Below are 21431 nucleotides of genomic sequence, written 5' to 3'. Positions count from 1 at the left end.
GTTCAGTGGTTTATCACTTTTAGTAAATTGTCATTCTCAAAATGATTCTATACTTAGTATATAGAATTTGTATTACAATTATTTGCATCTTTCTCATATCCCTACTACAACCTAAGTGTCTTGAGGCAAGACATTTGAGGCAAATGTTGCCTTGAGGCAAAATATTATGTTTTGTTTTGTCTTTATATAACAATGTAGGCATTTAAGGAATGTTTGTTGAAAGCTGATCCTGTTGAGTAGTTTAGAAAAATTATCTTGGCTATTAGGTGAAGAATAGATTGGATTAGGGAAGGAATTGAGATAGGGAGACCAGTTAGGAGGCTGTTATAATAGTCTAGGAGAAAAAGGATGAGGGTTAGTCAGTAGTGAGTATATGAGTAGAGAAGTGATCATGTGAAATTAAATGAGATGTTTGTAAAGTGTTTAGTGCAGTGCCTAGAATAAAGGAAATGCTTAACAAATTCTTATTTCTTTCCCCTTCCTACATATATGAGAGATGCTGTAGAAATAAATATCATAAGATTTGAAAACTGAATGGATATGTGGGACAAGTGATGAAAATGAAAAAGCATTATAAAACACATGTAAGATGAATCTATGACACATGTCATCATCGTTCATATCCCCTTCTTGATTTACTTTGTGTCTTAGCTCTTTGAAGCAGTACAGGATTTGACTGCAAACATATGTTCAGCCACCTGGCAAACAAAGACTATATATTATAGAGTTCTTGACTTTTTCCTCAAAGAATTAGTAGCCAGAGATACATGGGGCAAAACACCCCAAAACAGAAAACATCAAGGGGAATATAAAAGAACAATAGACCACAACAATCAATATGGTATATCATTCCCCAGATCCTTATTTGACCATCCACTTCAAGTTTATTAAACATCTCCAAGGCTTGATTGGTTATACATTAACTCTGTTTTGCTGCACTGATTTTACCTAAATACCCAGTTATGGGTAGAGCTGTGGGAGATCAAATAAAATGAGAGGGATTGATCACCTAATATCTATGAATTTCCTATGTAGGCAGGGAGGCATAGTGGGTAGACAGTTAGCCATAGAGTCAGTAATAGTATAATTCAAGTTCCCCATCTCACTTCTGATATATGTTGCCCATATGACCCAGAACAAATAATTTAACCTCTCAGAGTCTTAGAAGATAAGTCTAGGCAGCACAGTTTAGGAGGGGCTGTGAAGATAAGACCTGGAAGTGGATTTTGGAAGCACCTGAATGAATTAGACAACTGCCAACCCATATTTTCCCTTATAATTTAAGGTCAGAAAGAGGTACTAAAAAGGTACATTATGTTATTTGACAAAACAATAAATGAAGACATTCCAGAAATCCATAGGCTAGAATTACAATCTGTAGCTACAGAGCTACTAATAGCTATTGTATTGTACGGTATAGAGTTACTGTAGCTACTAATCTACAGATAGATTAGTCACTAGTGTGACTAATGTACTATTGAAGGAAAATCTTAAATGGCTGTTCCCCAATCCTTATACAATGGAAAAAGAGCCTTGAGGAGGCTGGAGTCTTAAGACAGTTAAGAAGAAAAATAAATGTTCCTTCTTCAAAAACCAACCAAATTACATAGAATTATGAATCTAGTAGCCTAAATAATCTTTTAATTAGATAAAAATGTATATAAGGGAAAATGCAGAAAAGAGTAAGGAAAAGATGATTTTGTTATATGTGCCTTTGGAATCCCAACAGCCATTGGATGACTGGCTTCTTCATGTATAAGGAGCTTCATAGAATTATATAGAGATGCTTAAACTTTTTGGCTTCAGGACCCTTTCACACTCGCAAAAATTACTAAACTCCTTCCCAAGAGCTTTTGTTGATGTGTTTATTATTCCTATCAATATTAACTGTATTTGACATTAAACTATTGTATTATTATAAAAACATTTGGCTTCAATTCAAGTATAGAAAGAGTTCTGGATTCGGGTTCTTGTACCAGCTTTGATACTCACTAGTTGTGACATCATGGTCACTTACATATAGATTTCTAGGTGGTTCATATACATGGAGTGCTAGATCTAGAATTAAGAAGACCTAAATCAAAATCCTCCTTCAGATACTTACTAGTTTTCTTAACTTGACTAATGACCTTGGGCAAGGCACCTGCCTTCTGGATTGCTATGAGGATCAAATGCAATAATATATGTACAATGCATTGTAGAAACAGCTGTCATCATATTATTCACTCTTTTTAACTGTTTCTTTATCTGTTAACGGAGATAATAGTTTTATTACTTATAATTAAAGTACTTTGTAAAGTGTAAAACACTTTCCAAATGAATATTATTATTACTATTATACCCTATTTCACGACTCACAAGTATTAGGACAGTGAGGAAATGCTAATGTTAACAGTTACTAACTGACAGCCTTTCAAGCTTGGAGGCTTCCAACTCTGGGCTTCCACTACCATGTCCAGGTGTCAAGGAAGGAGATGTGCCAGTGGCCAGTGGTGTGCTTGGCAGTGAACCTTCGTCCAGCCTGAGGATATCTGGAAGGCAAGGGAGCCATGGGCCTTGCCTTTTTCCCAGTCCCTTCACATGCATTTGAGTATCTCTTCCTATCTGGTGACAGGGCGCCCTAACAGATCTAGTGGCTAAATTTTGCTATTTTTAAAGGAGGAAGTTATAGCTTTTTGTTTGAAATAGAACCATTCCTAAGGTTGAAAATGATGACTACAGGGTAAGCACCAGCTAGCTCTCTTGGGTGAAAAATCAAAATTGTTTTTCTCCTTCTTACATCATTGTTACAATTTAGTATTTATCTACCCACCCACTGCCTACACCCAAAGCCAGACTAGGCCTGTGCCTTAGAAAATTATTTTCCTATGGCTCCCTGCCTTTGTTTACAAAAAGATGATGGACAATTAAGCCTGGAGCATAATAATGTTGACAACATCTTCAGTCCCACAGCTTCCAGAAAGCAACTGACAAATCATTACTATTCAGCAAGTGCTTTGAGCCATGAAGAGAATACAAGCACCTGGGGATTAGAACTCTTAGGCAATCAACATGAAACATATGATGGTCCAAGACACATGTTACATAGACAAGGAACCCTCCTAGAGGTGGTGATAAAGCTGCTAGTCAGATTTCTTGTGGAAAAACAACAACTGAGTTTTGCATGCAATTTTATCTTTTTTTTCCTAGCTATGGTAATGAAGGAGTTAAAATTTATGATCTTGTATAGATCCTTTTTATTCTTACCAATATACAAAAATTTTTACCCCTCCCACAATTCATTTCTCCATTTCTAAAGAAAGCAGGGACTCAATCATATTTTCATTGCCCACTAAACTCAATTTTGCCTAAGTTGCTAGATAAGGAAAAAACACCAAACTGCTTACTCCATCAAAACAGGCCTTTGTTGCATATTGGCAAAAAATGAAAATCTATTAACCCAGGATGCCAAAGCTGATAACATGAGAAAAAGGTGCTTAAAAGATTAAAAATGGTTGAAGTCATTGTTTGCCAATTACTTATGCTGTTAGTGCTTTCTAAGCTGCCACCCTTTCTTTTAGGTGATTGCTTTTAAGGTTGCAGCTTCTTCAATATAAGAGTGCAAACTCCAGGAGGTCAGGAATATGCCTAATTTGCTTTGCACAGCACCCGGAATATTGCTAACTGTAAAGTTAGCTTGCATTAAAGCTAGTTGACTGATTAACCTCAGGGCCACATCACTTCTCAAGCACCTGTTTGCTAAAAGATATAGAAGGTCTCTAAAGGGAGAAATGCTAAACTTAGATACTTGGATCAGCTGCCTAAATCTAGAAAGGATCTCAGATGTCACCAAATCCATCTTCCTCACTTTACAGGTAAGGAGCTGAGGTTGGTGATGAGTGACTAGCTTAATGTTGCACAGAGAATAAACCTCAGAGATGACATTTGAACCCATTCCTCTGTTCTTTCCACTGTAACATGTTGCCTCTTCAAAGGTCTGAGGGCATGATTATCAGTGACTCTTATGATTCCTGGATGATAGCTGGATTTGGAGTTTCAGAAATAAAAGTTTGAATTCAGGCTTTATTATGGACTAGGTTTGTGTCTAACCTTTAACCTCTTTGGATTTCAATGTCCTCACCTGTAAAGTAGAGTAATAATACCTGCTCTACTTGCCTTGGGAGATAGTTAAGAGAATACTTGGGTAATAGATATGAAAATGATTTGAAAAAATAAAAACCATCATAGAATAACTCATCATTATAGCTCCCATAAAACATACCATGCTATGGTTTATAAAGCACTTTGCTAATTTTCTGTACAAATTAATAGTTGGGGCCTTTGATGGAGATGTCTGTGCACATATGGATTATGATAATAATAATAGTCCGCATTTATATAACACTTTAAGGTTTGCAAAGCACTTTACATATATTATCTCAATTGATCCTTATAACAACCTTAGACAGGTGCTATGATCATTTATATTTTACAGATGGGGAACATAATGCAAAAACATTAGAAAGGATCAAGTATGTCTTGGACAGGATGAGTGGATTTCTTTATTATTGTTCCTTCCTATTTCACAGATTGGTGATGGTGATGGTGACGGTTAAATTTTTCAACCCACTTTCCTTCAGAAGAAAGATACTCATAAATTATGACATCAGTAACTCTTAACAGGCTTCCGAAGCACACATAGGTACTAATTTTGGCCTTTAATATTTCTATGGAGGCTGGATAAATTTGCTTCATTCCCCAGATAACTTTAGTGTAACAAATTTTTCCAAATATTTAACCTAAATGTGATTTGCTGTCATGAAAGTCCATTATGTTTGCTTCTCTCCTCATCAATTACTCAGAAAAATTGATCCCTATTCTCTCTATTACATCCCTTTATGCTTCCACTCACAGTTATACCCCCAAACCTCCAATTTTTTTCTTTGAGCTATACAGTCGGTTCTCTTATTTTTTACTCTGAGGCCTTCATTTGCAAATATTTATCACTTTTAGTTGGTCTCCCATGAAATCTGAAATACATTTCATCTGCCCATTTAAATTCAGGATCACAGGTACTTGCTGGTCATTGCTTTATAAATCAGAGAAAATAACTTTTGTCCCAGCTGTCTCTAGCTCTCTTGTTAACTATCCTCCCCCTTCCCTGGCAATAACAAAGGAAAGGGCAGAAGGCAACAAGAGTCTACTATGAACTTAACCTTCCATCAGTGCTGATATCCATCCCTTGAATTTGCAGTTCCACCCTAAAGGTACTCACCACGTAGACTTCACAACAGATGCAGAGACCACTGTTCTTGGTAAATGCATGTGTAATGTCTAATAGAGCAGGTCTTGTCATGGGTCCACCAGTTAAAACAATACACTGGGGTCTAGGAATGGAAAATAAGTAATAAGAACTAGCCATGGAAATGGAATCACATTTATAGAATCACAGCATTTTAGATAGAGTTGGGAAGATCCTCAGCAGCCATTCAGTTCAAACATATTTAAAAAGAATCCTCACTAGGGCATCCTCCAGTTGAAAACCTCCATGAGAAGCAAACTTACCACCTCTTAAGAAAACCCTTTCCACATTTGAACCTCCATCATTGGTAAGATTTCTTTTTTTCTTTCTGACATAAAGTTTAAATTTATCTCACTACAATGTCTACCTATTGTTCCTATTTGGTTTGGGGGCAGAGATCTCCTGCTCTATAGGTCCTTCCTTCAAATATACTTATCGTGTCTCCTCTTGCCCTGAGTCTGCTCCCAGCTAAACATTCACAGTTTCTCTAACCAATTCTCAGGATGCAAAGGCCTTCACCATTCTAGTAGCCCTCTTCTGCATTTTCTTCACTTTGTCAATGTTTTTTTTTAAACTGGGTTCATCCAAAACTAAACATAATGATACAAATATAGTCTGATGAGAGCAGAGTACAGAGAGGCTATCACTTTATCATTCTTGGAAGTTAGACCTCTTTTATTTAACACAGCCCAAATTTGCCTTGGCTTTTTGGCTATCACATCACCCTAATGATTCAGGTTTAGGTTGTAATAAAGTAAAACTCACAGGATTTTTTTTTTTGTTAGACAAGCTGCCCTTTAACAATCCTTTCCTCCATGCTATGCTTGATTCTTTTAAACCCAAGTATAATACTTTACATTTATTTATTCATGTAAACATATATCCAGGACTGTAAAGAAGCCAAGGTAACTACTATAGAATTTATGACAAAGATCAAAAGGTCAAAAATGATTTTTGTTAAAAGTTTTCACAGAGAGGGGAAGACTTCTTTAGTTTTTTCAGTCGTTATCTGTCCAGAAACTTTTGTGTTCGTAATTGAAGAAGGAAGGAAACAATGAAGTAGTGTGGGGTTTTTCCTCACCCTTAAGCCTAAATCTACTTTTCTACAATTTCTCTCCCTTTCTAATTCTTAGTTCTGCCTTCTGGGGCCAAGAAGAATCGAGATTAAATCTTTTTCCACATGATAACCCTTCAAATTCTTAAAGTTTTTTCAATAGATGACATCTACTTGGTGATCCGGGAAACAACTGGACAGATTGGGCATTATGGGTAGGGACACCTCATGTTTCTATGGGTAGAGATCTGATTTTTGAAAATCTGTGCTCAGCTCTTGGTACCATTTGGGCACAGATGTGTTCTCAAAGAGCACCTGTCTCTAATTCAAAGCACAATGGCACTTCGGGATTAACTGTACCTGAAATTTTTTACGTGATCTTCTACAGTGGTTAATTCCAGAGCATTGTCTAAAGCACTCACGTAGGAAAGAGCTTGAGTAGAAGATCCCCAGTTCACATCTATAAATTAAGAGAGATATAGAACAAGCAATGTTTAGGCTTTTATTTTTTCTCCTTTGAACTAGGTATAGCAGAGAGCACAAAATCTGAAATCAGGAAGATTTGAGTTCAAATCCAGCCAAAAACATTTCTTAGTTGTGTGACCATGGTGAGTTATTTCTCTCCTGTCTATCTCAGTTTTCTTATCCATAAAATAGAGATAATAATGACACTTATCTTCTCTGGTTGTGAAGATGAAGTTAAATAATATTTGTGAAGCACTTAGCATTGGAATGTAATCTTTCTTAATCAATATTCCCTCTCTTCCTTCCTTCTTTCCTTCCTTCCCTCTTCTCTTCCTTCTTTCCTCTTTCCCTTCCTCCCTTCCTTCCTCTTTCCTTTCTTCCTCCCTCCTTTTTTCCCCTCACTTTTTTTCTCCCTCCTCCCCCTCTTTCTTTCCTTTTCTCTCCCTCCTTTTCCTCCTTTCTCCCTCCCTGTATTTTTCCCTCCCTCTCTCCTTCTTCCCTTTCTTCCTTCTTTCCTTTTTCTCTTCCTCCCTCAGCTTCATCAGTAAAAAAACAGGTCAAAACTGAAAGAATACCAGTGTAGAGTTTATTGAATCATTGGTTTAGAATTAGAAAATACTTTTGATGGATATCTAGTCCAACTCCTCTTACAGATTAGCAATGAAAGGCCCCAGGAGATTTAATGATTTGCTCATGATACCATAGATAATAATGAATTTCAGAGGCAGGATCTGAACTCATTTTCTAATTTCCGAGGCCAGAGCACATTACATTATACTACACTGTTTCTCAATGTCTGAGAGAAATAATGGCTTGTATATTCATAAACAACACCCAAGAGTAAAAAATATTGTTTTTGAATAGAAAATATCTAGCTAATCAGAAAATTGTAAGTGATATAGTCTTTTATTGAATTTTCATTTGGGGGAGACAGTTGTGTGAAGATTGCATTCTGGGCAAGCAGGCTCAGGAAGTGAGTCAACCTACAAATAAGATCTGAATGCCAAATACAGAATGTTTAAGGAGCCATTTTCAAGGGCATGAGAGAAAGAGCAGAAGGAGTGTATGTGCAAGCAGATGGTGCTCAGCAAATGTTTTTCTGAATAAGTTAGCTAACAAAATGGGCAAGAATTCATGTAAAATGGATGTCCTTAAAAAGCTTTACTGATTTTCAGTGTTTCTTCTAGATCTGACTCTCCAAGGACTACTTTATATGGCAGCCAAGCAAGACTAGTACTGATTCCTTTTTTTATTTTCTTAAACTTAAAGGTAAAAAAGGATATTGCAACTTTAATGAGTCCAGAGAGATTTTAAGAGGAAGGAAATGGAGCCCCCACCCTTCCATAGATTACCTCTGTGATGAAGACAGTACTTTCTCCCACCAGTATTATTCTAGATAAATCAGGAAAAGGATAGGCAGTAAGTATGGAGAAGGTCAGTGAATGCTAAGTGATCATTTTCAAGATACTTCAATACTTGGAGTAGCAAAAAAGCCCTCTTTCTCTTTCTTTGCCCATTGGTTGTTTTCTGTGGTTAAATTGAAAATGGTCTTGTCAACCACAATTGGTTCATCAAATATGATTTGACAGCTGTATAAGATCCTTTCTGAGCTTACCTGGCTTTTTGTACGTCACATAGATATAGAGGAAGAACTCAATAACATAGGTGATAACAGCTGCCCACCAATTGATGACAAACATTACTCCACAGCACAATATGGCTCCAAAAAGTGATACCCACATGTTGTAAATTCCATAGGCAGGTCTCCAGCCTGAAAATAAAGAATGACTTTATTTAATTCAATTCCATTCAACCTCAATTCAATTCAATATTTTTTGCATCTAGTCTATGTGAAGAACCGTGTTTGCTGCTGAGAGAGACACATAAGAATATATTTCTATCCTCTATGAGCTCTATGAGTTCATAGTTCATATTTTATTATATTTTTTTATTATTTTTTATTATATTTTATTATATTTATATTTTATATAAAGCTTTATATGGATCAAGTAATTTCATCTTCTCAATAACCTAACCCTAAAAAGTAGATAATAAAAGAGTTATGATTCCCATTTTACAAATGAAGAAGTCAAGACTCAAAGAAGTTACATAACTTATTCACAGTTGTATTATTGATAAGCAAAAGAAAGTATGGTCCCCGACTCTAAATTGCATGCTCTTTCCATTGCTGTATGGTATTTCATTATCTGGTAGGAAGGATAAATATATCATTATAAGGATACAATTATTTTCAGGGGAAAATCTTTGTCTCTAGATTCAAATCCTGCTTCTTATTATTATTACCTTCTTGGTAATAAGGTAAGTCAAGTAAACTTTTTCAGTCTCCATCTCCTTGTATACCACTTGGATTATGTTACTTGCGAAGTATCTAGGGCTTTATGCAATCAGGTTCCAACTTTTACCCTTTTATTTTATACTGGAGATACTCTGTCCCTTCCCACTGTCTCCCACCCCCTCATACTACCTACTCTGGTTTCTAGAATGTTGTTTCTGACAAATATCAAGCTTAGCATAAAACTGACTCATTTCTTTGCCTGTTGAAGTACTCTGTTTAAAGACCTAAGTCAGACATCACCTTCTCCAGGAAGCCTTTTTTGATCATCCCCTTCTGCATAAAAGAAGTGAGTTTTTTGGCAGCACATTACTTACACTCTTGTAAGTGCTTAGTATATTTTATGTGTTTAATAAGTATTTTGTTATTCATTATCACACTATGACTTATATCCTAATTATTTGTATATGTCTTCTACTACTTAGTAGATTGTTATCTTTCTTCAGAAGCGTATTTAGTTTTGTATCCCTAACATTTAGCACAATGCTTTGGCTAATGGTTATAATAATTTAATATTATAATAATTATAATAATAATAATTTAGCAGGTAATATTCACATTTATTGTTGAATTTAAAAAATCATATGTATCTTACTCACAAACATAATGTTTTTAAAATATGCATATATATATATATATATATATATATATATATATATATATATATCAAGCTAAACTAATTTTGTGGATTACAATTCTTTCTGAAAGAAGGGGTTTCATAGTCCTTTTTTAAAAGGTCTATCAGTCTCGCTTAGAAATCTTTCAAATCAGATTTCTGAAAAAGGAGACAGCAAGAAGGAAAGGGAGGAGCTTCAACATCATACAAATGGCTCTTGATAATTGTCTTAACAGTCAAAAAGTAATGCTTTGAAGGAACTGCAATTTTGAAAGCCAAAATTATAACTACGAAAACTTTCCATGTAATTTGGAAAGGACAATAGAAATTTACCTCCTAATTTCACAGATGTAGAAATTTGTCCAAAGTGACTTAGAAATCAGCTGGGGGAAAAGTAGATAGAATGCCGAGCCTGGAATCAGGAAGACTTCAGGTCAAACGTGACTTCAGACATTTAATAGCTGTGTGACTCTGGAAAAATCATTTAACCTCTATTTGCCTCAATTTCTTCAAGTGCAAAATGGAAATAATATTAGCACCTCCTCTCCAGATCATTGTGAAGTAACATTTGAGATAAAAATGAAATAATATTTGTAAAACGATGTTTTGTAAAAGACTTTTTTTGTAAAAATGACTGTTTTGTAAAAGAGTTTTCACAAATACTACTTTCCTTCCTCTTACTGTTCCTCTACCCCTAACATATAAACACAGTTAAATCAAAAAGGAAGCCAGTTGCAGAGTTGGGAATTCCAATTCATGTCGAAACTCCTGTCCTATTAATATGGCAGGGCTTTAGGAAATGGAGGAAAGAGGGTGGTAGAGAGAGACTGAGAATGAGGGGGTGGCATTAGAGGAATTAGTCCTTGGTTTTACAATTTTGAGCCACTATTAATCCAGGTAAAGAAATATATTGAAGTCATCTGTATTTGAATGGTGGTTGCCCACCATAGATCTGCTTTTACTCTGCTCAGTAGGTAATTATAGAAGCTACTCATCCTTCTTCTCTGTACCACTGGCAAGAAGCAAATTGATAATATGGAAGTTTCAAATATATACATTTATTCCACTTCTTTGGTTACTTTCACCCTGGAAATAAATAGTGGTGTTTTTCTACTGCTGAAATAAATGAGGTTTCTCTTGCAATGAATAATTTATTTCATTAGGAGAAAATTGACTTTACGATTGGTCAAGAAGGCCATTGCTCATGATTCCCCTTCAGCTTCAGAAGTTATCCCCCAACTCACCAAAGTAGAGTAGGTTACATTGCCCACAACTAGGATATAAGTATAGAGATAGTTATCAATTCAGTTGTGCAAGTATGTTATCTATCTTCTATTTTTTTGGAAGGGAGATATAAGGAGGCAAGAACAAGATATGTGGAAGACAAAGGGTTTACTGGTTCTTTGGTTCATTCTAAAACATCAAACTCAACTTACCTGGAGATTTTGCATAAGATGCATGAAAACAGGAGAAGTTAATAAGTGCATATGAAGCTAAGAAGAAGTTGGAGATGATGGGAGCAATGGTATTCAATTCAGCTGTGGAAGAAAAACACAAGGATGAATCTAGGGATGAATAACTATTATAACCTTGAAACATGACCTTATTTAGATACTGAGGCTATAGCTGACCTCTGTCAAATTTAGAATTGGTGATTTTCCTTAAGGGCTCTATTATTTACTTGAAGTCTATAATCAGTTGGATCTTTTATAGATTAGTGGAAAAAAATTAAGCCCACAGGCAGGTGAGGTAATTGGGAATTTTATCCCAATGCAAATACAGGTAAGATTGAGAAAAGAACTGAAAAAAACAGATGAAACTTTCCTCTGAAATAACAGTAATGACACTGGTTTACTTCCTACCATTTCCCTATATCTTTAAGTTTTTTAAAAAACCACATGGAAAAAGCATTCAGCTATTATGTTATTTTTTAAAATACTCTGAAATTAAGATTCATTACCCCTGTCTCCTTTCTCTTCTGGACTATTGTTCAAACCATATAAATTTTATATGTCTATATGTCTTTTGCATAAAAGAGACCACAGAAATAGCGCCAGTAATTTGTATACATTTCCTGTCAATAAAATGTTCATAGAATATTAAATATAATTCCCTTGAGGGCCAGTAAATGCTTAATAAGTTATTGATGTTTATCTTTATATCCCTCAGGTCAAGAATGGTATCTTGCATATAGAAGATACTTTGTGAAATCAAATATACAACATTTTAAATATCATCTAGTCTAAATTATGAGACTGATAGGTGGCACAGTGGGTAGAATGCTGGACCTAGAGTTAGGAGACCAGTATAAATCTGACTTCAAACTCTTAATAACTGTGGGATTCTGGGCAAGTAATTTAAATAACTTCTTCAATTTCCCCATCTGTAAAATGGGGATGCTAACAGTACCCCCTTCCAGGGTTGTTGTACAGATAAAATGAAATGTTATTTATTTGGATATCTATAATCCAATCTATATAAATTCTAGCTATCCAAACTTTCCAGTGATCAAATGGAATAACATTATATAAAACAATTTGCAACTTTAAAGTTTTATATAAATGCTAGCTATTATTATTTAAATCAATCAACTGAAAATTATTAATTAAATGCTTCCTATGTTCCAGGTGCTATGCTAAGTGCTGACTGTACAAAGGTGAGGTGACAAATGACTTCCTTCACTAGGATATACATACACAAAGAGTTAGAACCCACTTCTTTTAATTCCCAGCTTAATATTTATTCTATTGTAGCCAGATGCTTATCATGAAGCTCCAAGTATGGGTGAAAGAAGGAACTTTAATAATATATTAATTATTTTCTGCAGGCCAGTCTTCACCTTTTAGGTATCATGGCTACCTGTGGCAGTATGGTGGATTCTAAAGATACCATCTCAAAATGATGTTTTTAAATGCATAAAACATACATATAGGAATACAAAGGAAATCAATTAAATTGAAAATACACTCATCAAACTATTTTTAAAAAATATTTTTTGAGTTTCACAGTTGGGGACGGGGAAACTCTTAAAATAAAAATACTCAGGAAATACAACTTACTACTTTAAGTTCCGCATTAAAGTATAGATTACTAATATAAAAAACACCAAATTAACCCAAGATTTTTAAAATTTAATTTTTGACAAAGGGAGATAAAGCATAGGTTCTTAAAAAAACTTCATGCAGACTTTTTGATAAATGATTTAAATCTCAAGGAATCATGCTCTCTTAGTCAGATCTTTGCATGTTACCCATTACTGTGCCGGAATCAGCTCTAAATAGCTCATCAGAACTGGTCATTAAATTTTCAATGTGAACAATTACACTTCAGAAATCAGCAAGTAGTATAAAATGGGGTTTTCATGATTGTCTAGACTTAAAGTGATGGAGATAATGTTAATAGAGTAGTTTAAACTTAAAAGTGTATAATTAGAATAGATCCCCATCTGTATAGATCCAGTTGTTAAATATTTACAGTATGCCCCTGAATATATCTCAATTCTATTGGTCCTAGTTTTAAGGAAATTTAGGTGCCGATCATATTTTATTTTATGTAACTATTGAGCTTTGCATAGCATGTATTCCTCTGGGTTACTTGCATATGTGGAACTAAGATGTTTACCCAGTTTGCAACGAAAAGCTAGATAGGTTTTAATCTCAGCCCTGTTAAGGTACATCTGATATAAGTGATATCATTCAGTAACTCCTTATTTATCCAGAAGTAAGATTTCTGTCAACTGCTTTCATCTGGAATACAGGTAAAATATGGGATTTTAAATGTTGCTGAGATTCTAGAATAACTATTACAAAGCCCATGCACCAAAGCTGCTATACTTTGTAGGAATCCAGAAAATCTAAGGGTTTCATTAGAACTATTTCTAAGACCATAGAAAAATAAGAGGAAATTAGAAAGAGCATTGCTTTACAAGGCAGTTCACTGATGAATACACTGACAACAAAGTGACAACTGACAAGATATTATAGCATATCAGAAAAATTGGTAGTGATAAGAATGATTCTTAGTCATCAAAAAGTTAAAAGATGTTCAGTGTGAACTGCTTAAGAAGGTAGGGGAGGATGTCATGGATTTTGGAAAGATTTCCTTTAAATGATGAAAATTAAACCTGACATTAAAGAATTTTAATTATATGGAAAAATTAGTCACATAGCAAATATTCCCAAGGATGCCACATAAGTGAAGCATTGCTATATATAGCTACATTGTTCTTTGGGGTTATTCTTGGGTCTAGAAATCTGAAAGAGCAGAATTTGTGTAATCTTTGGTCATCTTGTAGAGATTCAGGAATTATGGTCAAATTCCTCTTCAAAGAGCAAGTAAAGGGACTGGTTTAATTGAATTCTGTCATAGGTAGGAATACTTTGTTCTGCATACTGTATACATATACAGGTGCCAGGGCTTTTTATAGCCTACATTATCTATGATTTGCCCTAGACATTGGCACCTTAATGGGGACATGGCTTATGACAGAGCAAGGAGGTGAAGAATTGAACCAGTGAGTTTGACCCAATGTAGACTTTATAGAGGTCTTTTGTTTAGAAAGGAGAGGTAATCAAGTCCAGATAGCAACACTCATTTGCCCATTTCTAAGACATAATTATGTAGATTCGATTAAATTATCAAATATTCATTAAGCACATATTAAGTACAAAGTATTGTGCAACATTTGAGATAATTGGATATCCCAATGCATATCTCTACATGTAGTCTACAGATAAAAAACATAGTCCCTATTTTGAGTGAGCTTACATTTTTGCCCTCTCTTTGAAATAAAAAAGGGGCCAACAGAAGGTCAACAGAACCAAACAAAATTGAGAGGAAAATCTTCTCAATTAGCCATACATAGTGGAATAGACTATTTCAAGCTAGTGTGGATTTATCTTCTCTGTAATCCTTCAAACCATACATGTGTATGACCATGTTCTGAGTATGGTATACAGGATGCTTATATAGGTATGGATTGTACACAGTGTTCTCTGAGATCCTTCCAACTCTGATATACTGTGACTCAGAGCAGGCATTCTAATATGAGGAGTCACATGGGTAGATGACTCAGATTCAATATGATAGTATTTTCTCGGATGTCTTCTTGGTCCTAAAAATTCAAAAATTTCTAATTTCCCTCCTAAGCAAGCTTAATACTCCAAAATTGGGAAGTAGGGAAGAAAATAAATCTAGATTTAAAACTATCAAGTCCACCTTATTTTATAAATAAGAATACCAAGAGCCAGATTGACTTGCACAAAGTCACACAGGTAGCAAACCTCAGAGATAAGATTTGAACCCAGGTTCTTTAGGCACAAAATCAATGTTCTTTCTACTCATCCATGCTACCTTAACACAAGCTAACTTTCCAAATCTGAAAATAAAATAAAAAATGTTCTTTGACTTTTAGTGTTACCAGAAAATCCACTAACCAATCAAAATAAATGCTATTGCAATAATGAATGTGAGAATATATCCTCTTAGAGGCTCGTTGTTTTTCCCATATCCTTTTGCAAAAAACTGAAGGGCTTTGTAGATGTTGTCCTTGCAAAGAGCCTAATGGGAAAAAAGGAGAGAAATCAGTCATTTATATATGCACACAGTCATTACCCAGAAGTGACTCTTAAACAAGGAGATTTTTGGAAAGATTAAGTGACATACGATACTGTGGCACTGGTTAGCATCTGTAGTTTATCATTCTTTATATTATTTGCATCTATCTTGAATATGTGGCAGATAGAGCACTTGGACCAGATGCAAACATTAAAATGTTTCTGAAAATGATTGCTAGTGAGAATAAGTATTTCAGCTGGATACATGCAGAGAAAACAACAAGAAGAAAATAGTGTTTCTGAGGATACAGTACCTGGAAAACTTTTGGTGCACTAACAAGAGAGGCCAGAGCAGAGGAGAGAGTTGCAGAAAAGATTCCAGCGGTGATTAAGGGTCCAAAACCAGAGACCATGCTCATTACCTATAGAGAAAACAGAAGCTCAGGTAAAGAAAAGTAATTCTGGAGTTTCTGGAAGAAGGGGATAGCCCTTGTAGATGAATGTTGCTCAAACTGTCTTCATTATACTTTTCTCACTGACTTGGGGCCTGGGGGCTCAGATCACCAGATGCAAGTCGTCTAGAATAGTGGGGAAAATGCTGCATTTGGACTCAAAAGACCTGGATTCCAATGCCACTATTTTTCACTCCTGTGGCAACTTGAGCAAACTTCTTAGGCCTTCTTTCCACATATGTAAAATGAGAGGCTTAGACTAGATTGTCTCCAAGGTTGTTCTTCTGATCTATTTGGATTAGGGACCCCTTCTCTCTTTCACTACCAATGGTCCTCACCCGTCTCTGGGATATCAATTTTTTTCCCTTGAATTTCCTGACCTACAGGGGATAGAACTTCTCTTAAATTCTATCAATATGATGGTTGGATTCTCTCCCTCTCATACACACAAATTACTTTATTAAATAATTGAAGATAAAAGTACAAAATAGCAAAAAATTAGTTACTGAGAAGTCTTGCTCTAAAATCAGCATAATCTAGTTTGACATTGGCTAGAACAACTTGCCTTGCTCAGATCTATTTCTGATTTTAGTCTAGGTTATTCCACTATCTTCTCTCCTACTGGAGAAGTTATTTTCTTGTCTTTGACTTTTTTTTTTTGTCTATGCCAGTAGCCTGAATACATTTACTAGCTATTGGTTGAATCATGGCTCTTCTTTTCTGATTCTTATTTGTTTTATATTAGGGTCCTAACCACAAGACCATCAATGACCCTAACAAATAAAAGCCCTTCAGCATCCATTTCATTCCCTGTTTCTAATTTGTCTAGCCTCCAAATTGGTCTTCCCAGTTGAGAATACTTTCAATCATTCAGGATAACATATTTACCCTATCTCTTACTCTTCAATGAACATTTGACTCTTTCCTGACCTAGGGTTAGGAGAAAACCTAACCATTCTCTTGGATGAATGTAAGAAAATAAAAAAAAAAAAATTGTTTATAGTTAAATCAGCAGATTCTAGAGAAATCTGAATATCTCAGGAACCAAGTGAAGAATTATGGCAGCCTAAGATAAAAAAGGGGTCTTTAGCCCAAAGAGATATAAATATATCAGGCATAATGATGGGCATCTGTAATCCCTGCTACTGAGCAAGGCTAAGGCTGGTGAATTGCTTGAGTTCAGTTCTAAGTTGCAATAGGAGAAGAGATAATTGGGAATTTTGTACTAAGTCTGGCATCATGGTTGAGTCCTTCTGAACTGGCTTAAGTAAGCAAGATGGAGCAGGTTAAAACTATTATACCAATCAATATTGGAACTGGGCCATGGGTGCTGCAATTCCAGCCTGGTTGAGATAGAAAGACCAGACTAAAACAGCAACAGTTGGGATAATAAATAAATAAATGAGGTCAACCCAAAAGAGTAAGAAAAATCCATATAACATATCAGAAAGGTACATCTGTCATCTTGGATAACTGAAGATATCCTTCATTGGGAAAACATATTTGAAGATAGGACAGGAGTAACATGGTTGGAAACAGGGAAAGAAAGGGAGACTTTAGGACTTTCTGATGAAGTCATTAATGATCATGTGGAGAAGACCCTAATATAGACCTAATTAGAACCAGAATTGAATCCAAACTTTACCCAATGACTATTGAATATATTCAGGGTTCTGAGGGAAAAGGTAGAGGGAGATCCTAAATAAAGATCAGAAATGGATGTGGAGTAAGATTTCCCTCTGGACAGAAACTGTCAATGTTTGGAAACATAGTTAGTTTGGTACAAGAGTCTATGTTCAGTCCCCATACCTTCAATAGTTTTTTCTAATTGACTTTTTCATTCAGGTGCTTCATTCTACTGGTATATTAAACATATAATGATGATTATATGAAACTAATCTGAATCATGCTTTTATGTTTTCCTTTACAAAACTGGGAAAGAACCCAAAAGTTTTAGTTTAAAATTAAACACTAAGACTTTTAGAACATCCTATATTGTGTATGTATGTTCAATTCAACAGTAAAGGAAGGGTAATTATGGAAACTCATCAAACAGATGTAAGAACAAGAATTATGTCCCAATTATAAAAAAAATCAGATCCTAAGACAAATGATTTTTTCCACTTTCTAAAACTCCATTTTCTCATTAAATGGTTTCTGAATAGTTTTTCTCTTTTCTTCCTTTAAAAGCTTCCTGGATTTTAAAAAACTAATCCTTTCCTCTGTTTGATATAATTGAGTTTTTTTAGATTATAGCAAGTTCTAAAAAAATATGATATTTGGATAAAGCTTTGGGAATAGGGTTATATTGTAAGTTTATATTTCCTTTTAAAAAGATCAGTTTCTCTTCTCCATGCCCATGGCCATGCCCATGGAAGAATATTTTATGGATATTATTTCCTCTGTGTTTACTGAGCAGTGGTTTTGGGTCTTATACTAGATGAGATCCTAATAGTCAAGTCCAGTTTTGCAGCAAATACCTTTGACTGAGATAATTTATTTTTCCTTGTTGGGAAATTCTAATAGATAATAAATTCATTAAGAATTTCCTAATAAGAAATTCTCTTTCAGCCATCCACTTGGGACATTTATTATGTTTCAAACCCTTTTTGCCTACATCCCTCATGACTTGCAGATATTCCTTCTTCTTCTAGTCAATTCCTCTGTCATCTTACAGGCTTTTCCAAAGCTACAGTTGATTCCCAGAATGCCTTCCATTCCCTAAAACATCATGCCTTTTCCCCTCAAATCCCAAAGCCTTCTTTGGTTAATTAGAAGAGAAGCAAGCTGGCTTAGCAGACTAAGAAAAACAGATTTAGAGTGTAAAAGTCCTGGGTTTCAAGTCCACCTATGAGAATTACAAGCTTTGGAAAAACCACTTTCAGTGCCTCCAGGAAACTCTGTAAGCCAAGTTAACTGGCACACTGGATGGAAGGATGAAGTTAGAATTTAGTAGAATTTGGTTCAAATCCTTCCCAAGTCTTAGTAACTAGGTAACAATGTCATTTAATGCTCTGAGAATCATTGTCCTTATCTTTAGGTTAGTGAACTAAATTGGTTGCCCTTTAAGGTCTCTTGCAGCTTGGAATCTATGATTCTTTTTAAGTTGAAGACTTGTGACATTGCTAGAGGGAGTTTCCACAGTGAGAGTTTTCCATATCAATGAAATAAATTATAGCATTTGACTGTTCACCACTCTATTAAAAAGAAGGCGGTCCCATTGTTCAATTCTCTTTATTTCTAATTTCCTTACCACCACATTAAATGAACTTAAATTATTTTGCTTCAATGCAAACAATTTAATTTATATTTTTCATTAGTTGTTGCACATCCTTAATTTCATTTTCATTATGGGATGTCAAACTAAAAACTCTAAGGGAACTGATTTTATAAATACTTGCTTTGTGCTCTCTATTGTATATAGTAGATTTCTATGTAAACATTTGGTAAGTAATTTCAAGTCTTAAATATTTAGTGACATTGGGTGAAATACTTTTTTAAAATATGAAAGCAAGTAAAGGGCCTACATAGTCTACATTTCACCAGATTCTCAGACCATTCCTCCCCACCCCACCCCACTTTAGAATTTCCAAGGCAATCCCACGAGTGAATATATGACCATTGATGAGTTCTAGGGAACACTCTCCATTGTTTCTAAGCTTTGTTCCTTCCTTAGGAGATCTGCTTTGATTTCCTAGAAGCTTTTTGGGTAAGACATGTTAGTCACAAGGCCCTGTTGGGGTCCCAGTCTTCTCCAGCAGAACCCAAATTCCCTGGGGAGTTTCCTACCACCAATTGGAACTGAAGATGGTGGGCTATTCCAAATTTTGTTTGAAGTCAGAGGAATTGAGTAAAAATCCTGACACTTCTACTTATTCTGTGATATTCCTTATCCCCAAAATAAAAGTCTTGAATTAGATTATCTCTTAAGATTCTTTCCAATTGGAAGTTCTATTATGCACAAGGACTTGCCTGTCCAGAGATTCTTTATAACTCTAGGATCCAGAGTTGAAAATAACAGGCATTTTAGACAAACTTGTTTAAAGACTAGCTGTTTCCAAATTCAGATCTTAATTACTACATTGAACTAAGGCAACTAAAGTCTAATCATCAAGGACAACAAAAGTTTTAAAATAAAAATCCAAACCTGGAAATTGTTCATCAGCCCATATGAACATCTTTGGTTTAAACATCTGGAAAAATCATAGCCTAGACCACAGGCAGCTGAGCCATTGCAGCTCATCCCAGAGATTATTGTGTCATTCACATTTCCAGTGGCATCCCGGACAACAGAGGCTCCTGTGGAAAAGAAAATGAATAATTAATTTAAAAAGTAAACACCCTATCCAATTGGGATCCTCTGAAGAGGCATTCTTTTCCACTTCTGGGATATGAGACCTGTTCAAATTTTATATCCTCTATGAAGTCTTCCTGAAAATTCCTACCCAATACTGACTTTTCCTTCCTTTGAATCCCTAGAATACATCACCAATGACTCCAGAAAGTGTGTGCCAGATTATTGCCCTATTATCTCATCTACCATCTATTGGACTTTCCAGACGTCCAGTCCTTCCCTTTGTCCCCACTCCACTCTATGTGCAGTGTTTCCCCTTAGACTGTAAATTGTTTGAGAGACTAGCTCATTTTTGTATTTGTGATTCTAATACTTTGAGCTGTGGTTATTACAGAGTAAGTATGTTCACTCAGTCTGAGATACCCATAGTTCATATTTATATCTTTTACTGTAATGCATCATTAGTTTAATTTTAACCTATCAATATTTTGAAGTAGATTGTTTTATGTTCCTCAAGGGCTGAAACCATGTCTTATGCTTCTTTTTTCCTCCCCTTCCCCATAATAAATAACAACTGTTAAATTATTTGAACTCTTTTAAAGAAAGGAGCTCTTGAAAATAAACAGGAAAAAAAAATCTCTTCTTTGTCCATCCTCCTTATTCACTGAGCATCTTCTCATTTCTGGGAATTGGCCAACAGATAGATATCATTCAGGTCTTTGACCCAGTGGACCTCTCATTCTTAGATAAAGAAAGCCAAGTCCTAGGGTTGGGAGATATTTGGAGAAGAAAAGGCAACCATATGGAAGATTTTATTCTAACATGTTTGAAGTCATTTGATTAAGAATGCTTAAAAACACGATAGTGTTACTCCGTGTTACACGATAAGTGGTTCTTAAGTACCAACACAGCTGAAATGGCATTGGTCCATTATTGAGTCTTCTAATAAGGTTCTTTTAATAAGATTTTATTACTTCAGCTGAAAACCACCCCAGTACAGCATGGGAACAGTAGAAAAAAGCATTGGATTCAGAGTCTGAGGACCTGAGTTCAAATTCTTGCTCTGCCACTTGCAATCCAAGTCACCTTAGGCATTCTTTAACCTTTATTAAGTTTCCAGCAAAATAAAAAGAGTAGAATACCTTTCTAAGATTTTTTTCATGCTCTAAAACCATGAGATTTTAGCAAAGCAGTCCAGAATGATTAACAAGCATTTTCCAGGGATAGTCCACTACAGCTCTACACTGTTCCTTCTCCTCCATGAGAAAAGTGCAAGGAATATGCATTACCCCAGAAGCCTGTGGGAAAATGTGGCCTTGAGGGTGATCTGGCTGGTGATGGAGCCATAGCTAATTATGTGG

The 21431-nt window shown here is 35.3% G+C and overlaps 1 protein-coding gene across 2 annotated transcripts in view; it reads right to left on the bottom strand.

The window, feature by feature from the left end:
* SLC12A1 (solute carrier family 12 member 1) overlaps positions 1-21431 on the bottom strand; it is a 131604-nt gene that overhangs the window by 70276 nt on the left and 39897 nt on the right. For both annotated transcript variants that reach the window (XM_031955149.1, XM_031955148.1), the window contains exons 11-17: positions 19924-20075; positions 15639-15746; positions 15205-15328; positions 11206-11307; positions 8416-8571; positions 6696-6795; positions 5255-5366 (exon numbers count right to left, since the gene is read on the bottom strand). In XM_031955149.1, the coding sequence (XP_031811009.1) occupies positions 5255-5366; positions 6696-6795; positions 8416-8571; positions 11206-11307; positions 15205-15328; positions 15639-15746; positions 19924-20075 (854 nt within the window). The remainder of the gene's footprint in view (positions 1-5254; positions 5367-6695; positions 6796-8415; positions 8572-11205; positions 11308-15204; positions 15329-15638; positions 15747-19923; positions 20076-21431) is intronic.

This window comes from Sarcophilus harrisii, chromosome 2 (assembly GCF_902635505.1).
Source record: "Sarcophilus harrisii chromosome 2, mSarHar1.11, whole genome shotgun sequence".
Classification (NCBI taxonomy): Eukaryota; Metazoa; Chordata; class Mammalia; order Dasyuromorphia; family Dasyuridae; genus Sarcophilus; species Sarcophilus harrisii.
The sequence above is the reverse complement of the archived record's forward strand: the minus strand, read 5'-3'. Positions and strand labels throughout refer to the sequence as shown.